A 22,040-nucleotide genomic window follows, 5' to 3' on the forward strand; every position below is an offset into this window, starting at 1 on the left:
ATAAAATAGGAAAATGGGTATTTGTGACCTATTTTTGCAAGGGGAGGAAACCTTCCTTGCGGCATCCCCAGGGTGGCAAACCAGTGTTGATTCAAATGTTAACTACGGAAAAAAATACCGCGCCCCGGGCCGTGTTGAATTCTCAAATGGTCTTCCAAAATCGCCCCCCCCTTTGGCCGTGCCCAAAAATCTTTGCCTCCCCCCCTTTTGATGTGACAAAAATCCTTTGCCCGGCTTACAGCGTGCCAAAAAATCTTTACCCCCCCCACACTAAGATTTTGGGGAACCCGAATTTAAAACCTGAGCACATATAGGCCTAAATGCAAGCGCAGCGAGCAGGAAATTTTGCATATTTGATTGTGTTCCTAGTTCCTACACCTTTTTAGGGCGTCGCGTAGTATAGAAACCATGCCCAAAAATATCTGTGCCAAAAATCGCTCCCCCGGCCCTTTCGACCTGCCAAAAATCGCTTGACCCTTTCGACCTGCAGCAAATACTTGCCCCCCTCCCCTTTTTGGCCTGCCAAAAATCTTTGCCCATCCCCCCCCTATAATTCACCACCCCGGGGGTACACATAATTATTGCACTACCCTAAGCCCGGGCCTAAAGCCAATCATACTCCTGGATCATGAAAACCCTTTTACCGCAGTTTTGAACAAGTCTACAGCAATCAATCAACTATCAATTCACACCACCTAATGAGTTTGCCAAAACAATTCCTTGAAATCAGCTAGACTATATTACGCCCAAGCCGGGGCCCCAATGTAGTCCATTGCAAATTACTGTTGCAAATTACGCTACGAACTAGAACAACTTTACAAAACTGGTGGTGTGCAATCAATCACCTTTAACGTCTCCAATTTAGCGTACAACAAAATCGGCTTCGACGCACCATATTGTGTACAGATCTGGAGAATGAGTCCAATATTTTGACGATAAATTTCCCGAGAAACAGTGTCTAAATAGTGTGACAGATATTGTAGTTGTGTGGTGTGATGGTTGTTCAAACATCTACTGCGATGGCAGAAAATAACGAGGATTATTTGGACGCTTTAAATGGTAAGATCTTCTCAAGCTTTATGTGGTGTGTTCGCGATCGCGATGGCGATGATTTCAATTCAATGATTTTGCGAGTTATTATGCAATGCAAGGTTGTCGAATTTTGTTCCTATAATTTGTGTACTGACATGTATATTTTAAGTTAACAATATTTGTCGAGAGTTGGAGACGATTGCAGGGTGAATATATTACTTATTAGCTAGCATGTAGAAAGATTTTAACTTTTGTCTTGATCTCAATACAATTACAATTGTATTGATTCCAAAAACATGAAAAATATGTAACCGCTCTCTACTCTGCTGACAACAGCATATACCTGATCTCATGTACCAATACCTTGTGTCAGAGGATGATTTAAGCACTTCCCAGCAAGTCTTGCGGTTAGCACAGCTGTGTGAGTGAACACGACACCACTGCCCGCCCACTGCTATCCGGTCATAAACAAGCCGCGAGAGAACTGATGGACGATCGCGAGTAGGCTATTACGCGCCTATACTCGCAAGCTATTTAAGCAAAGCGCGAGTGATGTACGCGATGTTCGCGCGCGTCCAAACACGATGGACTGAGCAAGTAAACATTTTCTCACAATTAGCGATGGAAAAACTTTAAAAAAATGATAAGGAACTGGTACGGTAGTTTTTAGTCTAAAATGATGGTATTTTTAAGTTGTGGAGGAAAATAACAGTAAGCAGAGTGTTGCGTAGATAGACCTACATGTATGAACGGGGTTCATTCATATATTTTCATGACCAAACGTTGTTTATGCCCGAGGGCTTTACCGTTTAGTAGGTATCCTAGGTGAATTCAAATTTGCCATCAAATTGCATCGTTTTATATATCAAATTAAAGCCCTTGAGTAAACTAAGCCAAAACTGAAAACCTTTTTTTCATAGCACTTTCCGTAGCAAAGTTACATCTTGTCAAAGATTGACTTTCATCAAAAAGATTCAGCTAGCAAAATTCCCCAAAACGGCATTTCGGGGTGTTTCTAGATCTTAGTCTCATGGCGATGGCAGCTTTTTTTTAATGGAACTGCTATCAAAATCCTCTAAAATTCCATGTGCGATTTGATTATCACCATAAAAAATCATATATTTGGGTCAAGTGAAGTATAGAAAACATATTTATGTAGGTTTCCTTCACCCACCTATTCTCGAAAAAAATTCAAATTTCTATGTAAATATGCATTGTGTTGGGGCCCTGGTCTCGGCGAATTCGCTGACTAGTAAATGTGTTAACTAAGGTTTGCCTAGGTTACCTACGTTTAGTCATGAAAATATATTCATGAATGAGCCCCTAATTTAATCATGAAAATATGAATGAACCCCTAAGTCATTTATTTGGTCATGTGTCATGAATTAGTTACTCCACCGGAGCTATATACGGAGGGGAGTTTCTGCGCCCGTGCGCCGAAAGTCCGACTGGATTCCCTGTTTTAATTTTTTTAGAAGTTATAGACCCTATAAAATTACTTGTTATTGAAGGTTGGAACCTCCGAAATACTGCTACTTAAAAAAAAAAAAAAAAAAAAAAAGATTTAAAATTCTGAGATTTTTGTTCAAAGCTGGATAAAGTTGTACATTTTAATTACTGTTGCTTCTATTGAACAGCCAGGGACATATTGAATTAACATACATTGCTAGCTGTTCAATAGAAGCAAAAGTAATTAAAATGTACAAATTTATCCAGTTTTGAAAAAAATCTCAGATTTTTTAATCTTTTTTATTTTTTTAAATTTTTATGTAGCAGTATTTGGAGGTGCCAACCTTCAATAACAAGTAATTTAGGGTCTACAACTTCTAAAAAAAATTTAAAATTAAAAAAAAAAAAAACGCTTTTTATCCGGTGCTTAATATAGGCCCCAAATGAAATTTCATACTTTCTACCATTTTAATAATATTAAATCATAACAATTCAAGAGATGATTAAAAGCGATACCGAAAATCCGTCGTGGATTCCCTCAAGTAGTCTGCGACCGTCGCAGAAACACTCCACCATTCTGACTCTAAATATATATAATATTTCTTACTTTCAAAGTTATTTTTTTAAACATGTTTTTTAAACATATAGGCCTACTTGATGCGCAGAAGTGACTCTAAACATATAGGCCTAAATAATATTACTGAGCCATTCCATGTCAACTCCAGGGATGTGCACCGCAGCCAGGCCGCGACAAATTTTATTTTTTAGCTTGCCCGATCGGGCAGGCAATAGTCAAAAATTGGTTGCCCGAAATTGCCCGAAAATTACCCATATTCCCGGCAACAATTGTCAGCAAAGTCACATCATGCAGTGCATGTAACTCGTAGTTGTAAGTACGTCGAATTCGGCAGTTTCATTCTTGCGAAAAGCCAATACTTTCTCGGTTAAGTTGATACATAAATGAGTATTCATGAAACCACTATAAAAATAAACATTTCATATGCATTCAATACTGTTTGTTTCTTGTGGAAAAAATGTGCATTTTATATGAAATTTTGTCAGTAAAGTCACTGCGATTTACGTATTTTGCCAACCACTAACACGTCTCAATCTCGATGTACATGCAAAATTGCAAATACATGGCCAGCTAATGTCATTGACGTCATAAAAACTCATTATATATATATATGCACGAAACAGTTTCTATAATTGGCTAAACTATAGTTTACTACCAATACGTCACTAACGTCATTTCATTAGCATATATGTCTGGTATGGATATGAGTGCTACATGTAGCATCGGAAAAATTTGAGGGCCGTTTCAAGAAGTTTTCTACTTGGTTTTGACTGTTTTTCACTTCCGTGAACACGCCAGATTGGACAGAAATACTCCGTTTTGCATCTTCAAGCTTCAATTGGTTTTAATTTAGTCTTTCCCGATCGGGCACAGCTCTTCAGAGTTTTAGTTGCCCGACAAAAAAATTGATTGCCCCGGGCTATCGGACAGGCGATTTGTCGCGGCCTGACCACAGCACCTCTTCATTTTTTTTCTTTTCCTGTGTGGTGGTAGATATTGATGAGAAAGTAAAATCCTGAAAATTTGAGCTTCATATTCCATTTCGTTTTCCCATGGCATCAATTTGAAATTTAGGGGGTCAGCGTAAAAATGTGTCGCAACGCCGAAAAGACGATGTTTGGAGGTCCATAAATGTAAGGGAACCCCCAACAACTTTGAAAAGTATGTATCCTGGGGTACTTTTTTGTGTAGAATTCAAATCTGGCATCTTGTGACTCCTTTACTTTAAAAGATATAGGGCCCTCAAAATGCAACTTCGTCCATCCAGGACCAACTTCGGGGGGTCAGAACTCCAAAAGTAAAAATAATTTTTTTGTCCATTTTTTTGCCAGTCAGAGCCCTTTGGTAGGACAATACTCTTATCCCATATTCAGCCTATTAGAATACTTTTAGCTGAGATATTACCCATGCAAAACTCCAATTGTGCATTTTTTGTACATTTTGACTATATGTAGGGGTCGCAGAAGCTCCACTGGTGGATCATGTACATACATGGGGTAGGGACAACAAATTATTTTGATAATGTGTGAGATTTTACTCATTTTCCAGCATTTTGCGTGATATTTACTACCTAGATAACTCTGTAAGTCTTTGCGGCCACCACCACGGCAGACAGTTTCAAAGTGTCCCTTGACTGTGCACTTGTTGCACACATGGTTGAATGCTGGGCAAATCTTCTCGCGTTCTCCACGACGAGGTCCATGGGCCTAATAGCGACCACAGTAGTTGCACATTACATGAACTTTTTGTTGTGCACGGTAGCTGCTTGTGGCAGAGGCTGAGGTGACAGTGGGTGGATCTTGGAGGCGATTAGCCGACCGTTTGCCGCTTTCTTTTGCTTCAATGTAGCGTATTGTGTCTTCCAGTGACTTGTCCTGATCCTGTTCACCAAGCAGTTCAAGTTTAATCACTGATGCCACGTGTTACGGCATCCCGTAACACGTGATCGCCATAGCTGACATCATGGTTACAGTTTGGGCACTTGGTCGTGAATTTGCACACGCTGGCTTGGCCACGGAGGCGAGCAGCAAAATTGCGGACAGGTTCATCTCTGTCCTGGTGCATATTCAGTAAGTTCACCGGAGACACCATGACATTCTCCTCACAAACTGCCAGCTGCTTTATGGCCTTTAGAACGGCATCCTCTGTCTTTCCTGTGAGGGTGCCACCATTGTTTCTTGTGAGGTCTCTGCGCAGTGTTTCTTCACAGCATTCCAGGAGCTGGATGGATGACTACGTCCTGACCACTGATTTTAGTGGCTGTCTTGTACTCTGTCCATCTAGACGAGAAGTAACCCCATTCCTCCGATGTGCCACCTGTCGATACAGTCGGGCGTCTCACTTTCTCTGTTTTAGCGCCAGAGGGTTGAGCCTCATGCTCCTTTGCATGAAGCTGAAGCAGTACGACTGCGACTTCTGATGTGGCTTCTGCAGGGGTTGTGTATTGGCACGTGGAGATCGGACACTTTATTTCTGCCATTAAATTCCCTTAAGGGGGTACTACACCCTTGTCCAATTTTGTGCCTATTTTTGCATTTTTCTCAAAAATTATAGCGCATTGGTGTCAAGTAAGATATGTATATTATAGGGGCAAGGACTACAACTACTGCACTGGAAATTTTATTTCAGCACAGACAACAGTTGTGGGGTTACAGTCAAAAATGAGGGAAAACCAATATTTGATCAATAAATCAATAACTACTTGCCCTGAGTTCCTGAATTTCCAGTGCAGTAGTTGTAATCCTTGCCCCTATAATATACATATCTTACTTGACACCAATGCGCTATAATTTTTGAGAAAAATGCAAAAATAGGCACAAAATTGGACAAGGGTGTAGTACCCCCTTAAGGGAATTTACTAAACTGAACCAATAAATTGTACTACTTTTAGAATTCAGATCTAAAAAGTGCATGTCACAAGTTGGCCTTCACATTTATGGAATCACCCACATCTAATTAGGTTTTAGCAGAACAGGTGTTTATCTTAGTAAGTGAGAGATAAACAAAAATTAATACTTTTTGAACCAAAATACAACTTTTCCACTCTATAGTCGTGTTCATATTTTGAGTTACACCCGGCGTAAACTTACGCTAACATTGATCAAAATTCCACAAATATTTGCCCTACTCCTACCCACGTGTCCACACCTAGCCTACTCCTAGCAGTACGCCGACTAGTTCCACCAATCATTCACTTCTGGTCGGCGTAAACATTGGCTACCACTTCCGGTGTATCTGTGACCTTTATCAACCACGCGGTATGTAATTTCTTAGTTCTGACAAAGAAAAGGTCAAACTTACTCCGGGTGCCAGGCGTAATCTGCGTTTACATTGCAACTTACGCCTGGCGGAGGTTATACCCAGCTCGCTACTCCTGACTTTTGTCTGCACCTACTCCTGGCAGCGCCTACCGGCTACCGCTACTCCTAGCAACTTACGCCGATCAAGTTCCGCCGGGTGTACGTCCGACAATGTGAACACGACTTATATGGTATTTGTGGCACCCTCATATCAACTTACAAGTTGCAAAATTGTCTTCCTTAAACTTATCAGCTTTATGATATATAAAAATTGTAGGTTTCTGACATTTTTCTAATTTTGAGCAATGAGCATGTAACACGTTTGGCCCCCAATTCATGACTCACAATCATTTACAAACCATGAAAAGCTTTGTTATTTACGAACTGTGTAATTCTAGTTTAAACATCTTGTTTAAAAAAATGCTGGGGGACTTTTAATAGAAGGGGAGCGAGTAGCGAGTCTAGCGACTAATAGAGTAAATATGATAGGTCTGAGAACTGAGTCTAACTGCTGCCATGAAAGTAAAGAAGAAACATTGAGCATAGTGATCTTGCTAACCTAAAAAAACGATATTTTTCTATAATTTTTGTACAGATTTTCAAAGAAAGCAAGGAAAAGAAATTCCAGAAGAATTAGAAAAGCTGCTTTGTCAAATTGCACAGACTGGGGAACCATTGTAAGTATATCAGGGTCTTGGCAGCCCAGGATTTCACAAGTGTCCGTCATTTTCATCTAAACTGGCACAGGCACAACGCATAGACGATGATCCACAAGCCTCAGCACACTTTACAAGTTGTCGCTGACCAATATGGCCCCACATCATACCATAAACCATGTAACAACAGCTCAGAGACTTTGCTGCTTATAATTTGGTTCACCTCAAGTTCGGCATTGACGTACATGTTTATTTCGCTCGCCACTGTATCAAATCGTGTGAGTAAATGTTCAACGCGCTGTGTGTACACGCGCGCATACAGGGGCAGTTTGTCAGCACCCTTGCGGAGCAACTGCGAAAAAGCATTGACGTCGCTACCGAACTTGAGGTGAACCAAATTATAGAAGCGCACACCCTAGACTTTCCACAATAGACCTTCGCAGCCAGGATCAGTTACCCGAGTTTCATAAGGGTTACAATGAGACAATTGGCAGTAAGTTCCTTGTCCAGGGGAATTTCAAGCTAACTCAATTTTTCCACAAGATCATACAAACCACTGCCAGGGTTCGAACACATAACCTCTTGCACCATGTAGCCACACGTCTTATCGATTGAGCTTCGACTGCTTGAAGGAAGTGGATAACAGTAACATATTTTGGTATGGTTTTACGTCGTATTTAAATCTGGAATATTTCGGTTACTATTTTGTCAATTTCTGCTGATTTTGTGACAGCAGGTCAAATACTGTAAAAGTAGAAATTTTCGCGAGGTTTTTATTTTCGCGAATTTCGCGAGTGGACATAAAATCGCGAAAATAAAAACTCGCGAAAATAAACTTTTGCATTAGGTTTCTATTGTATCAATATCAAAACCGCGAAATTTAATTCTCGTGCAATTGACAAAATCTTCAAAATCGCGAAAATATCTTCTCGCGAAAATATTGACTTTTACAGTAATGCTCTGCATGCTAGCCCATAGGCTTCAACATAAAAAGAGATATTTTCTTAAAATATCAAGAGTTATCTCAAAAACTGCTGAACCAATACTAGGCTTGAATTGTTTGTACTCATTTTAATGCATTTTTCATGCTGGTTCCAAATTTGGTCATAAAATGTAAAGTTCTGAAATGTTTGAATATTAAAAGAAAATTTGAAGCTTGTTGTGTGCCAGTCGACACCTGTGCGGAGAGGGTTAAAGGTCAGTCGGTCTATTCCAGAATTTTTGGCCTGGATTCCCTCACAGGCTAGTGCTAGTTCTGATCTGTTGTGTTTTGTAATTGCAGGTTTTCATGGAACAAATTAAAGCCACTGGTGATTTGTAAACTCGAGAATGTTATTCAGGACTACGTGGAGACTAATCCGGATGAGACAATGGAAATTCTACCCAACGTGGAAAACGTTGAATTTAAGGACATGAGGGAGAGATTACTACAAGCCATAAATGCTTTTACAAAGTAAGAAAATTATAAAGAGGCATGTTTCAAATCTGTAGTGGTTGTATGTGTGGCTGTGTACATGATGAATTTGGTTAAAGTTTCAAGGCCACTGGGCAATGACATTCACAGAGAAGGGCACCAAGGCCAACAAGTGATGAAGAATGTCTTGAAGTTCAAAGCCCAAAACTGGAAAATATGTCTGAAAGAAATATTTACAATGGGTGTACGAAGTAAGAAAATTAGACTATCCCATATCTTCGGACGGTTTATTTGGGATGGTAGTCCCTTTTTTTTACTTATGTTACCAAAAAAGTAATTGTGAAAGCAGGCAGTCACAAAAGCAGACGAGACTTGTGGTTCAAGAATCGTCTTTGTAATATCATCACAATTTCTGAAATATGTAGCAAGAAGCAAATTATATTATCATTACCGTATTTCGTCAAATAGTCGCCCCCCCTCAAATAAACGCCCCACCACTTTTTTCAACCAAGATGTTTCAAAAATGCTGATATTTCCATGCTACCTTGTGTAGTAAGCTTACCAAGTTGCGCACATGATCGAGAATAGCATCAATAATTGGCGAAAATTTGGATCAGAAACCCGGAAATGAGCCAGAAGTCAGTGTTTCTAGTTCATAGTTTGTCATTTTAGTGTGTGTTTTAGTTTACCTAATGATTTTAACGGAATTATCGTTCTAAAATTGACCTTGAATAAAGGCCCCCCTTGGGAAAGTGTAACGCCCCCGGGGGCGTTTATTTGACGAAATACGGTATGTAATTATACTTTGATGCTGACATAATATTTGACTTATTTTGATTCCCAGTGCTCCTTTTACAATTCAAAGGCTGTGTGAGTTACTCACAGAGCCAAGAAGGTACTACCAGCGAAGTGATAAATTCATGCGAGGCATTGAGAAGGTATGTATATCTTAACCCCATGAGAACTACCTGCCGATTGGCCAAAAACAAGTTTTCATTATCAATTGGACCAATCAGCAACATTGTTAGAATAATTTCGCCAAACAAAAAAATTTGGGTGAATCATTTGCAAAGCTCCATTCTGATTGGTTATTAAAGTGAAGATATCAAGGTAATTGACTAATCAGAGGCAATGTTAGATTGGTAGGTAGTATTCAGGGAGTTAACTTCCAAAGTTGAAAGTCTTGATTCAATTTTGAATTACATAGAGTAACCCCCCCCCCAAAAAAACCCCCATTATTTGCTTCTCCGTAAAACACTTTTCATGGGTCAGGCTAAAAGTTTTTATATTTTGAAATAGTATTTCTACTAGTATGTTGTTGCTTATCACAGTACTGGTGCAGCAGTCCATGTGTGAGTGGTCGACCTTTCATAACGCAGATTTACAGTATTGTTTGAAGAAATTTGCGGTATAACAGTACTTTTTATCATGTGTTCATAGTGGACAATGGATGTATTGAAGTTTTAACTTTTTGAGTCAAAAAATTGTAATATAATTTACCAGGTTTTGCCAGGTGCTTTTGAGATGCAGAAAATAAAGTTCAAAAATATGAAAAAGGATGTTTTTTTATCAGAATGTTTGGGGCGATTGATTGGACAAGCAAACAAGCTTCTTTTTTTTTTTCCCTGATTTGTGAACAATTAATCTAAAGGTAGTATAATGGGAGAAACTTAACAGAAAAGTGGTTGCCAATCCAAATCGTCTTCCTTACTTTTATATCTTGCTGACCCAATTGCTAAACCTAATCCTAATTTGAATGTAAGTATTACTATTAGTCCATAATTTTACCAATTCTACATTTGTATCACCTAAATTTTGCACATGTGGGAAAAAATTTAATGTACTTTGTAGCGGTAGCTATGGCCGTATTTCCCCTTTGATGGCGCTCTGACAGCATTGCCACTCGGCAGCAGGGCAGCTTCAAAGCAAGACCTATGAACATGAGGATGACTGGAGTATCATGTGAAGTCCCTCCCCCCCCATTATGTATCTATACATTGCCTACAGTATTTGCAGAACATGAGGATGACTAGTGTATCATGTGAAGTCTCTCCCTCCCCCCATTATGTATCTATACATTGCCTACAGTATTTGCAGAAGAGGAATGAACTTAGCTTGCTCTGCATGTTTGCTTCAGCTCTATCAAAGTCTCTTCCTTTTTTTTCATTCATCTGTAACCAATCCATTTACCCCGCAGAATGTCCAGGTAGTAAGCACCGTTACATCCGGAGGCAAGAGGATTTATACCAGCGTTTCCCATATGCAGACAAGCGCGTCCAGTGCTATGGTCAACGGCATCATGACGGACAGCAACGGTCACCACGACGACGAAGACAAGTTTGACAACATTGCCACCGTTAATAAGGAGGAACACCATCCTACCATCCCCGCACACAGTGCTGCCTCATCAGACATAGAGGCAATGGACACAGACCCTTCAGAGGGAAATAAAGGTGTAGAACAAACTGACAAGAAAGATGCTTTAAAATTGCCAGTATCAGATGATGAAATTGCAGCAGATAGTAAAACAGAAGACGGTGCGAAAAGTGAGAGTAGGACAGAGAATATTGTGTCCGATTCATCAGAAACATTAGACTCGTCGTCCGTGAAGCACGATAGTATTGGTACAGACAATGAAAGAACTAGTGAAACAAAGGATGAGTCTGTGACTAGTAGTACCGATGCAGAAGGTGTGCATTTAGGGGAGCAAAGACCTCCTGTTGAAAATAAGACTGAAAGCCCAGTTTCAGAGGAGGCGGATGGTAGTTCAAGTATTCAAGATGTGTCAAAACCACCACCTGGAAATCGTAAGTGTTCCTTTAAAACGTACTGGCAAAATTCCGATTTTGATGAAAGTTGTGACTTGACCAAGGCTGAATAAAAATGTTTATGTGTTTCAAGGAACAGTCTGTTGGTTGGCTAGTAAAAACTATTTTCATCTGTAACCAATCCATTTATCCCATTTAAAATGCATAACGGTCACCTTGACAAGCATTTCAAAATTCTATATTTAAAAAAACACATTCCGCATTAGGTTTTCAGAAGCTGAAGAGCTTTGAGACAAAGGATTTTTTTTAAATATAGCCTAATGAATAAGCATTCTATGAAAAATAAGCTACAGAACTGGGGGTTAATATAGCGTCCTACAGAGCTTATATATGTCATATATTAATGGAACTACAGACCTTCAGTTTTGAGGAGCTTGCTTGCACCAGAGCTCCTACAGCTCTCCTTAACAACATTCCAGGAGTATGATTTACTGAGCTCCTCACTACTTGTTTTAATACAGATATTAAAAGATTGAGCTCCTTGTTGAGCACCTTAGTAAACTCAGGAGAGTGATTAACAGAGCTCCTGCAATTTTCAAAAAAATGAAGGCCTGAACTAGAACAATTCTATCAAAAGAACATATATTAGAAGCTAAAAATGTTTTTGTTTGGGTCAGCTCTATTTTAGTCAAGTTCAAAATGTAGTGCCAACTGTGGACAAGCATTCAAGTAAGCAAACAGAAAATGCAAGTAGCACAGAAGAGCCTGTGGATCAAAATTAATTTGCAATTTGCTGAATTACTATAAATGTTTTGGAGAGAAATGCAAAAATAGTCATAAATTTATTTAGGGGTGTAGTACCACCTTAATTTCTTGCAGATTTTGTTGTTTAAAAAAAATACATCATTGCTCACCTCCTCCCCCCCCCCCCAAAAAAAGGGGGATTTTTGCTCTTCTTATGATGGTAAAAATCATTTATTAAAACCTAATGAAAAATGAAAAAAATGAAAAATGAAAAAAATGAAAAATGAAAAAAATTAAGAAAAAAAATGTTGTTTATTAATTTTGTAGAAATTTTTGGTGTCATGCAGCCAGAGTTTGTCCCGGCACCGCCCACCGTAGCTACAACCCTATTAATAATCCTTTCTTTGGAACGACTGCCGAATAGGGTGCAACTCTACTAGTCTTATTATTTACAAGACTGCCCTACCCCAACACTAAACCCTAACCATAAACAAGGACTGGACTCAATTCTAGCAAGTTGCACCCTATTCGGTAATTGCACCCTTTCTTTTGCACATGTCAGGTATAGTGTTGCCTACAAGTATATGTAACATTTTCAAAATTAATGTAGCTTTTTTTCCCAAAAAATTCTGTTAATATTTCCAGATGCGCCCGAAGGCACCACCAGTTCAGGAAGTGACTCTGTACTTTCCCAGTCAGAAACCACCTCCGTAAAGTCAAATTCAGAAGATAATGCAGTTGAAGAATCATCACAATCACAAGATACCTCCAACGGAACTATATCGGATGCAGAGAACACCAGTCACAGTGATGACAATTCTGACAAGGATTCGTCAGCGCCGCCAAAGACATGCATTGACGAACAGACTGTAGGTGCTCAACAAGAATCCGCAGAGTCGTCTGCTCCATCTGAGCAGAAAGAACCCACTTCAGAACCAGGTGAAGTTAATCAGAAGCAGGAGACACAAGCGGTGAGCTCGGAAACCTCACTAGAACAGACAATAGCAGAGAAAGTGGACTCATCACAAAGGGAAGATGATGCGGAAGAATCTTCAGAAACACAAAAGACAACATCAGTAACTGAGAGTGGTGATGCACAGCTTACTACTGAAACAAGTGAGAATTCAGCCAAGCAAACCTCGGAGGCGGATTCAGAGTCGAGTACGCAGTCGAGCGATGGCAAAGTGAAAGAAACGGACGAAATGGAAGTAAATAGTGTGTCATCGTCGTCGTCGTCATCACAGCCGCAACAGCAAGCCAAAGATGACCAGAGTGCTAAGGAAGAAGAATCACAAAATACATCCGAAGTTCAAAATGTAGTGCCAACTGTGGACGAGCAATCAAGTAAGGAGACGGAAAATGCGAGTAGCACAGAAGAGGCCATGGATCAAAATTAATTTGCAATTGGCTGAATTACTTTAGTTTGTTAAATCTGACAAATTACCTTCCTGATTGAATGATTCCTATGTTTATTTTGTTGTAGCGGAATGTTCCATATATAATTCATGCAGTACCCTCCTTCCAATGAAAGATTAGCATGTAAAATGTAAGCTGGACATAGGTAGTTTAAACACTCAACAGTGTTTCAGATGGTACACCATGCGTTTCATATTTTCAAATTGTATTTTAGTTTTGTAACATCATGATCATAGAGTTTTAACGGATTTAAAAAATGATTGTTGGGTAATGTAATTGCTGCGATAAAGAATCATGATTGGGCTATATACTCCTGAGACGAATATAAATATTCGTCTCAGATATACTCATGGAAAGTACATTTTAAACAAGGATATTTTTTATGATTTCAAAGTTGCCTGTCTATTATAAAAGTTAGTGATAAAGAAACTTCTTTGAGGGAGGGGAGGGAAGGCATAAGGTATATTGCTGATCGAGATCGATAGGCAAAAGTGATGCATGCTGGGAAGGAAAAGAGCTCAAATTTGTGATCTCGGGTGACGAATCTTTTAGCTTTGGAGGCTGGAGCCCCTTTCCTTTTCATTCCCAGCATGCATCACGTTTGCTTATCGATCTCAATCAGCAATGTACCTAATAGGCCTTCCCTTCCGTCCCTTAAAGAAATATGACCCATCTATACCGATGCTGTCAGATGGAAGCTAGTTTCGTTATCACTAACTTAAATTATAATCATATACCCATCTGGTAATATCTCGATTTTGTTAAAAGTGTCAGTTATGCCCTTTTTCATGGAGGGGCAGTAAAATACATGTACATGATAATTTCACTTAATAACAGAAATGCTACGATCACTGGGAAATGAGGCTGAAAAATAATTTTTTTGCAGAATCTTTCTTCAAATTATGCAACTCGGGTAGTAGGGTTTTTGAACTTTATGATCATGATGTTATGTGACTAACAGTTGCTCCATGTGTAGCATTAGGCATAAAAACAAATGTGTACACTACATTTGTTTTGTGTTGGAATTTTAATAATATTCAACCATTATCTTTAAATACATGTCAACATTTGTGCATCATTTATATATCAGCCGGCAGACAAACTAGATGAAGCAAGTAGAGCATCAAATTAAACTGAAGAGAAAGTTTGTAAATGACTATTATTATTACAGCAGTGTAGCAACCTTTGAGGATACATAACATACCGTATTTCCTCAAATAAACGCCCCGAGGGGCGTTGCATTTTCCAAACGGGCGGCGTTAAGGTCATTTAAGGTTGTTTTTAGAATGATAATTCCCGTTAAAATCATTAGGTAAGCTTAAAATGACGAAGCTAAAATGACGAACTATAAACTAGAAACACTGACTTCTGGTTCACTTCCGGGTTTCCGATCCAGATTTTCGCCAATTATTGACGCTATTATATCGACCATGTGGGCAACTTGGTAAGCTTACTACACAAGATTGCATGGAAATATCGGCATTTTTGAAAAATCTTGGTTGAAAAAAGTGGTGGGGGTGTTTATTTGAGGGGGGGGCGACTATTCGAGGAAATACGGTACATGTCTCAGCGTTAGTACTAGAGAGTTGCAACAGTGCAAATTTATAGTGGTTACCTAGAGTGTCTTCCCCAGTGTATCATCATTCATCACCATGTAATTTTAAGTATTGCTGATAAAATAACATTTATCATGATCTTAAACTATGCAGCAGGATTCCAGGGGAGGGGGTCTTCCTAGTTGAAGGTATATAGGGATGTGCCACGGTTTTGGGTACCCTTTCAGCTAGATTTCGGTATATTGATGTGCGGGTTTGTCATTGGAGACCCACATTTGGTCAAAAGTGCCCCTAAAAGCACCCAATTAGGGCTAATTTGGGTGCTTAATGTAGCCCTACCACAGGGCCTTTTTTTTTTGTTACACATTATATACTAAACACCATGCTATATACTGAAAACTGCTAAAAACCCAGTGACAGCTCACAACCCACTAACCGCTGTCCCCGAGGGGGGAATTAGCAGTCACTGGCAGCAGCTCTCTGGACATAGCCAGGTTTTATGATATAGCATGGTTTTGGATCACCACAGTCAAAAGGCCCTATACTAGTAGGGCTAGCTTAATGGGCGTTTTTTGTGAAAAATTGGTATATTGATGGCTAGCAAAAACTAGGCAAAGAGAAAGTCAGCATCCGAAAGTCTGTGGTACATCCCTGTACAAAATTTTTGAAGGAACCAGGATTCCTCTTATAAATTACAACATTATGGGTTTAAGGGGTACTACACCCCTGCCCAATTTTGTGCCTATTTTTTTGTTTTTCTCAAAAATTATAGCGCATTGGTGACAAGTAAGATATGTATATTATAGGGGCAAGGACTACAACTACTGTACTGGAAATTTTATTTCAGCACAGACAACAGTTGTGGAGTTACAGTCAAAAATAAGGGAAAAACAATATTTGATCAATAATTCAATAATTACTTGCCTTGAGTTGCTGAATTTTCAGTGCAGTAGTTGTAGTCTTTGCTCCTATAATATACATATCTTACCTGTCACCAATGCACTATAATTTTTGAGGAAAATGTAAAAATAAGGCACAAAATTGACCAGGGGTGTAGTACCCCCTTAATAATGTTAACAACTGCAGGCAGATTGTGTAAGCAGCGAATCGGCAGCACTTTAAAATTAAGCGCCAAAGTACATGTATGTAACTTTTGTAAAAGAATCATGCTTTCTAGTTCATTATGCATTGTTCCATTGTTGGCACACCGGTATTACTCTAAATACAACTGAAAAAAGATGTATGAATGACCCTTCATTTGTGCTGGAATTTTATTTTTGTAGCTCAAAATTTTTTCTCAAACAAGATTGTAGCTATAATTGTTTGATTCATGCAATTAATTGAGAATCAGGATTGTTTCAAAATTTACCAGCACACACTCTTGTGTTATTGTTGATTAACCCCACGAGAACTACCTGCCGATTGGCCAAAAAGAAGTTTTCACTATCAGTTGGACCAATCAGCAACATTGTTGGAATAATTTCACCACACAAAAAAATTGGGGTGAATTATTTGCAAAGCTCCATTCTGATTGGTGATTAAAGTGAATATATCAAGTAATTGGCCAATCAGAGGCAATGTTAGATCGGCAGGTAGTGCTCAGGGGGTATGTATGATGAATGTTGTTTACCCATTTTTAAGTTGAAAATGTGCACCGTATATGTATCATAAATAGAAGTGACTTAACACATTCTCAAGCATTTGAACATTTTCGATTTGCAAATGGCTATATTATTCTGCACACAAGTCATGCTACAAATTTATCAAACATTCCCATTGAGTTTGCCGACTTGACACTTAACATAGCTGACATTCTATTTAATACTGTAAAAGTCAATATTTTCGCGAGAAGATATTTTCGCGATTTTGAACATTTTGTCAATTGCACGAGAATTAAATTTCGTGGTTTTGATATTGATACAATAGAAACCTAATGCAAAAGGTTATTTTCGCGAGTTTTTATTTTCGCGATTTTATGTCCACTCGCGAAATTCGCGAAAATAAAAACCTCGCAAAAATTTCTACTTTTACAGTATTCTTTATTTCAGACCTTTTTTGTATCCTTTTATGCATCAGTGGATTAAAGAACTTTTGTTTAGGAGGTTATTTTGAACCCATAGATCCGTATGCACAAAAGAGTTAGACCGGGTCTAAAGTTAGACCTGGTCTAAGTGGAATTTAGTTCCAGCTAGCAAATTCTAAAGATTAAAATGCAACGTTCAAAAATAATACAAAGTAACTTCAAATGTAAAGGAAAATGTCACTTCTACTGGGATTAAATTTCACTTAGACCAGGTCTAACTTTAGACTCGGTCTAACTCTTTTGTGCATACGGACCTATGGGTTCAAAATAACCTCAACAAAAGTTCTTTAATCCACTGATGCTCTTTTGTGCATACGAACCATAGGGCATAATCCCTGTCTTTGGAATCAATAGAACAAAATGCAGTGCTTTTTAAAATCTACAGAATTCTCAAACAGAATTATATTGCTAACAAATCCTTGTTTATTTTCAGCTAAATGCTGCAGTTATTTTTGAGAATGCTGACACAACTTCCCTTAAATTTGAAATCATCATAGTGAAGATACAGGTATCTTACACGTCCCACAATGCATTTCTTCCCTGTATTGCTTTGCTATTCAGTGTAACATGGGTTGATAGTGACAAATACCTCAATTGCAAGATCTGGATGAGCTCTGTTATAATTGGAGTCAGAAATGGTTTATTTACAAGTTGTATGCTTGAGTTCTGAATGCAGCGGTAAAACAGTGTTCTTTATGGTTAATTTTGCACCTTAAAAAACATACAAACCATCTCAAATGTTAGGTCTTAGTAATAGGAAACTTTCTTCCTGAAGGCACCATGGCAACAATGCCTAGAAAAGTTGCTTCTAGCCTTGTAAAAGTACTGTAATTATTCGCCATTTTCTGCTACTCCTTTTCTCCGAAGAAGGCACCAGATGAATCAACATTCCTGTTATGCGCTACTAACCAGTCAAGGGTCGTGGGGAGTTTGATTGACAGTGATGTGAGATGCAAACTAGTCTTTTTAATTCAGTCTCGAATTATAATTGAGGTGCATGAAATGCATTGTGGGAAGATATCTTCTCGGATCTGAGCTATTCCATTTAAAATCCACACTACCCCTGTGGAAGATTTTGGAAATATCTTCTACAGGGGGAGTATGAATGTCAAACGGAATGAACACATTAGATAGCTCATTATGAAACTCGCCCTCCCTCTGTGGGAGATTCAGCTTGAATCTTTCTCAGAGGGTGTATGAAATTCAAATGGAGCTGCCTAATGGGTTCATTCATTCCATTTGAAATTCATACTCCCCCTGTAGAAGACATTTCCAGAATCTTCCACAGAGGTAGTTTGTATTCTAAATGGAATAGCCCATTTGATGTAGAACTACACACTATTTTCGCTCATCCACATAATTTGTTATTTTTATGCTTTGTCCACATCATGGCAGGATAAAAGAGACTGTATTCAGGGGACTGTATACATTATTCCTTTTCGAATGCGTTCACTCTTTCAGACACTTGCCAACCTGAATATCGTCACTGGGCGGGAAAAAACCCCATGTACTTTTTGCCCTTGAACATGGATGAAGCAAACCATTCGATATAAATTCCACACCTACAAGGCTTTATCCATTTTCAAGGGCCAAAAGTAAATATGAGGTGTTTCCTGCATGTACTATTGTACTTTTGGCCCTTGAACATGGATGAAGCAACCTCTTCAATATAAAGTCTACACCTGCAAGGCTTTATCCATGCTCAAGGGCCAAAAGTACATATGAGGCCCAGTGATATTGAATCGTAATCTGTTGCTACATGTGATATATTGTTCAATTTTTATAAGGAGATAAAATCTAGTTCCAACCTTGCTGCAGGTAGATGCTAGATTAGTATTTTATATCAGATAAGCTGTACTCAAAGAGGCTAGAGGAGGAGAGCATATGCTGCACCGTATTTGCTCGTCACTCTTGGAGAGGAAACTATTTGACTTACCTGCCAGACTTTGACAATTTAAATTAATAATTTGAAGTGCACACATGCTCATGACATGCATTTATACGCAGATTTAGACTTTTTCTACCGGAAGTCAATTTGTGCTGAAATTTCTTCTGACAATGCGATAGGTGTATTACATAATAATAGACAGTTTGAAGGTTAACCCTGTGAGAAGTACCTGCCGATTGGCCAAAAAGAAGTTTTCATTAACAATTGGACCAATTAAGAACATTGTTAGAATAATTTCACCACGCAAAAAAATTGGGGCAAATTATTTACAAAGCTCCATTCTGATTGGTGATTAAAGTGAAGATATCATGTAATTGACCAATCAGAGGCAATGTTAGATCGTCAGGTAGTGCTCAGGAGGTTAATCCATCTCCTTCTATGCAATACACCTATCACATTGTTGCAAGGAATTTTGGCACAAATTGATTTCTGGTAGATAAACCCTAAATCTGCGTATTGCAATGTCCCAATTAAGTGCCCTAAATATAACATGTGCAACACTTTTATCAGGGATGTGAGTTTGTAGGATTAATCCTGAATGTAGGATTTTTTTGTGTCCAAATTTCCACACTTTTATTTATTATCAGCCCGTTTTGGGGCTTTTTAGCCCAAATTCACACGCTTTTTCAGGATTTTTTCAAGATTTGTAGGATTTTTTCTTCAGTCCTAATTGCATCCCTGAAATCAAAGATACATTCATACTGGTAAATTCTGTGGATTTCAGGCCTTCGTCGAAAAAATCCTGGAAGAAAGGTATTTTGAATTTTTTTTGTCCCCATGCATGACTATTCAATATGGTAGATTTTCTTATAGCATTTCACACAGTGCTATACAGAATAAGAACTCTCCTGCTGTAGTCTCTTTGGTCCATATGCACAAAACAAGTTAGACCAGGTCTAACGTTAGACCTTATCTAACCACAGAGGGTAGAATTAGGGAGGGATTCTTTTCCTCTTTTCTTTATTTCTACCAAAATCAAAAAGTTAGACTGCAGCCATCTAATATTAAGCTGCATGTATTTGCCCTCTGCAATATTAGAAAATAAGATATGCCAACACCAAAAAGTTCCTTCTCCATGACTAATCTCCATAGCCAGACCAGGTCTAAAGTTGGACTTGGTCTAACTTGTTTTGTGCATACGGACCTTTGGGTCTATTTGAATTTTTCATAAATTATAGAAAAACAAAAAAGAAACAAAATTGTTACTGAAGATTATCAAATGGTCACTGACTGATACAATAAATATTTTGTAATAACAAAAGTAAAAATATTGTGAGCTGAGTAGACTACCTTGAGCCATTTAATCTAGTGATGGCACAAATTTAGTGTAAAACACAATTTTTTACTCAATGAAATAAGTGAATATGAGGTGTACAATCACATAATATTGTGTGCAGTGAGATAATAGATCTAGGTTTAAACACAATTCTGTTAGAATATATTGAATATTTTCTCTTTTTTCCTTTTTTTTGAAATTTTAATTGTATAGATATAATTTGACTTATTTGGATTTAGATATTTTGCAGAATTATGATCTTTCAGTGCCTCATTGACGGTCTGAAAGTTATAGAAAAATTCAAATTAGAGTTGTATACTTTAATTCAACCATATTTTATGAACAACACATTCTAGTATTGCTTTACCATGAGTAGATCAGCCAAGATTTAGCATAGGGTATATTACTCTACTAAGCAAAAATCTGGTAAAAAATTGTGTCAAATGAATTTTGGATTCCAAGAGCTGTTGTTATTTATGTAATTATAATCTATGTTAATTGTATTTTTAATTTGTTGTGGTTGAATAAAAATGATTGCAAGAACTACATGAAATTTTAATGTGTTTATTTCTGGTATTATGATGTGCATGATGTATTAAAATGATTGGCACATAAATGTTTTTGAATTTAAATAAAAGCCTGCTTCTTCCAAATACAGCATAGTTGTGTGAGTAAAGTAGGTAATGGGGTAACGCATCCTGCACAAGAACAAATAAACGCAATGGGGTATGAGTGTTCGCTACGAGAGGAAATAATTAATAAGAAAGAAAGAACAGTTTACCAAGAATTACAATTAAACAAGACAAAAAATTATAATTAAACGAGACAACAATTAAAGCCCCATTACCGACTCTACTTGTATTATGCTGGGGAAACAATTACAACAGTTGGTCTTAACCCTGGAATTATCAAAAATTTTGAGCCTTCTAACTGCTAAATTGTTGGTCTAAAGTATATAAAAGTATACATATTTATAATGGGAAAGAATTCATCTGGGAGGTCAAATTTGGGCCAAATTGCTCATTTTGGCCCCAAATCCCCAAAATAGGTTTTTTGGCCCACCTCTTTTTCGTTCGACGTAACAAAAAAATTATTGGGCCAATTTTTTTTATCAATTTTCAAAAACTAGATAAAATATCTATGAACCGCTTTTTTTATTTTGACCAATTTCGAGAAATTTACAGCAAAAATGGTCAAAAAATGTTCAATTTTCAAAAAAATCATAAAAATGCCTGATTTTCGCCCGAATTTGAAATATTTTTGGTAAAGTTGGTCAAAATTCAAAAAAATAAAAAACAGCGATTTTTGGCACACATTCATGGGGCGTCTTAGGCTCTGAAAAGGCTTAGGAAAACAGTCGGCTTACGGAAACGCATTAATATGCAAATTTTCCTGCTCGCTGCACTTGCAACATATATCTGGACCATTTATTGCAAATTGGGATCCCAAAGATTTGGCATGTGTAAAGGGGGGGCAAAGATTTTTTGGTGGGCCAAGAGGGGGGGGTGATTTTTGGCAGGCAGAGACGGGGAAAGCGATTTTGGCCGGCCATTTGAAATTTTATTTATTGCACAGCTCCTTAGGGCTGTCATTTTCTTTGGGGATCCCAAATAAAATAGGCCGAAAGTCATGAGCCCTTTGCCAGCGTTTAGGGGTTGTGCAATATTTGTGTGTAGGTCTACCGCTGAGTGGTGAATTCTCAAAATTGTCTGCCAAAAATTGCTTGCCCTCCCCCCTAAGTTGCTCCAAGTTGAGCAGCAAAACCTTTGCCCCCTCTTTTGACGGGCCAAAAAAATCACCCCCCCCCCCCATCACGAGTTCT

General features: G+C 38.2%; 1 protein-coding gene across 1 annotated transcript; it reads left to right on the forward strand.

Moving 5' to 3' along the window:
- The first annotated feature begins 855 nt into the window (after nt 1-855).
- LOC140159350 (uncharacterized) lies at nt 856-20,771 on the forward strand. Its single transcript, XM_072182799.1, has 6 exons — nt 856-1,059; nt 6,953-7,034; nt 8,296-8,466; nt 9,272-9,365; nt 10,625-11,234; nt 12,585-20,771. Exons 1-6 carry the CDS (start codon nt 996-998, stop codon nt 13,334-13,336), a joined length of 1,773 nt encoding a protein of 590 aa, XP_072038900.1. The 5' UTR covers nt 856-995; the 3' UTR covers nt 13,337-20,771.
- The last annotated feature ends 1,269 nt before the right edge of the window (nt 20,772-22,040 follow it).

This window comes from Amphiura filiformis, chromosome 8, assembly GCF_039555335.1.
Source record: "Amphiura filiformis chromosome 8, Afil_fr2py, whole genome shotgun sequence".
Lineage (NCBI taxonomy): Eukaryota > Metazoa > Echinodermata > Ophiuroidea > Amphilepidida > Amphiuridae > Amphiura > Amphiura filiformis.

What these genes read in the sequence shown, in the direction of transcription:
- LOC140159350 (XM_072182799.1), top strand. Translation starts at nt 996, where the DNA reads ATGGTTGTTCAAACATCTACTGCGATGGCAGAAAATAACGAGGATTAT. An exon ending in TTATTTGGACGCTTTAAATG is followed by an intron (nt 1,060 to 6,952) that starts GTAAGATCTTCT and finishes ATTTTTGTACAG; the next exon opens with ATTTTCAAAGAAAGCAAGGA. An exon ending in AAAACCACCACCTGGAAATC is followed by an intron (nt 11,235 to 12,584) that starts GTAAGTGTTCCT and finishes TAATATTTCCAG; the next exon opens with ATGCGCCCGAAGGCACCACC.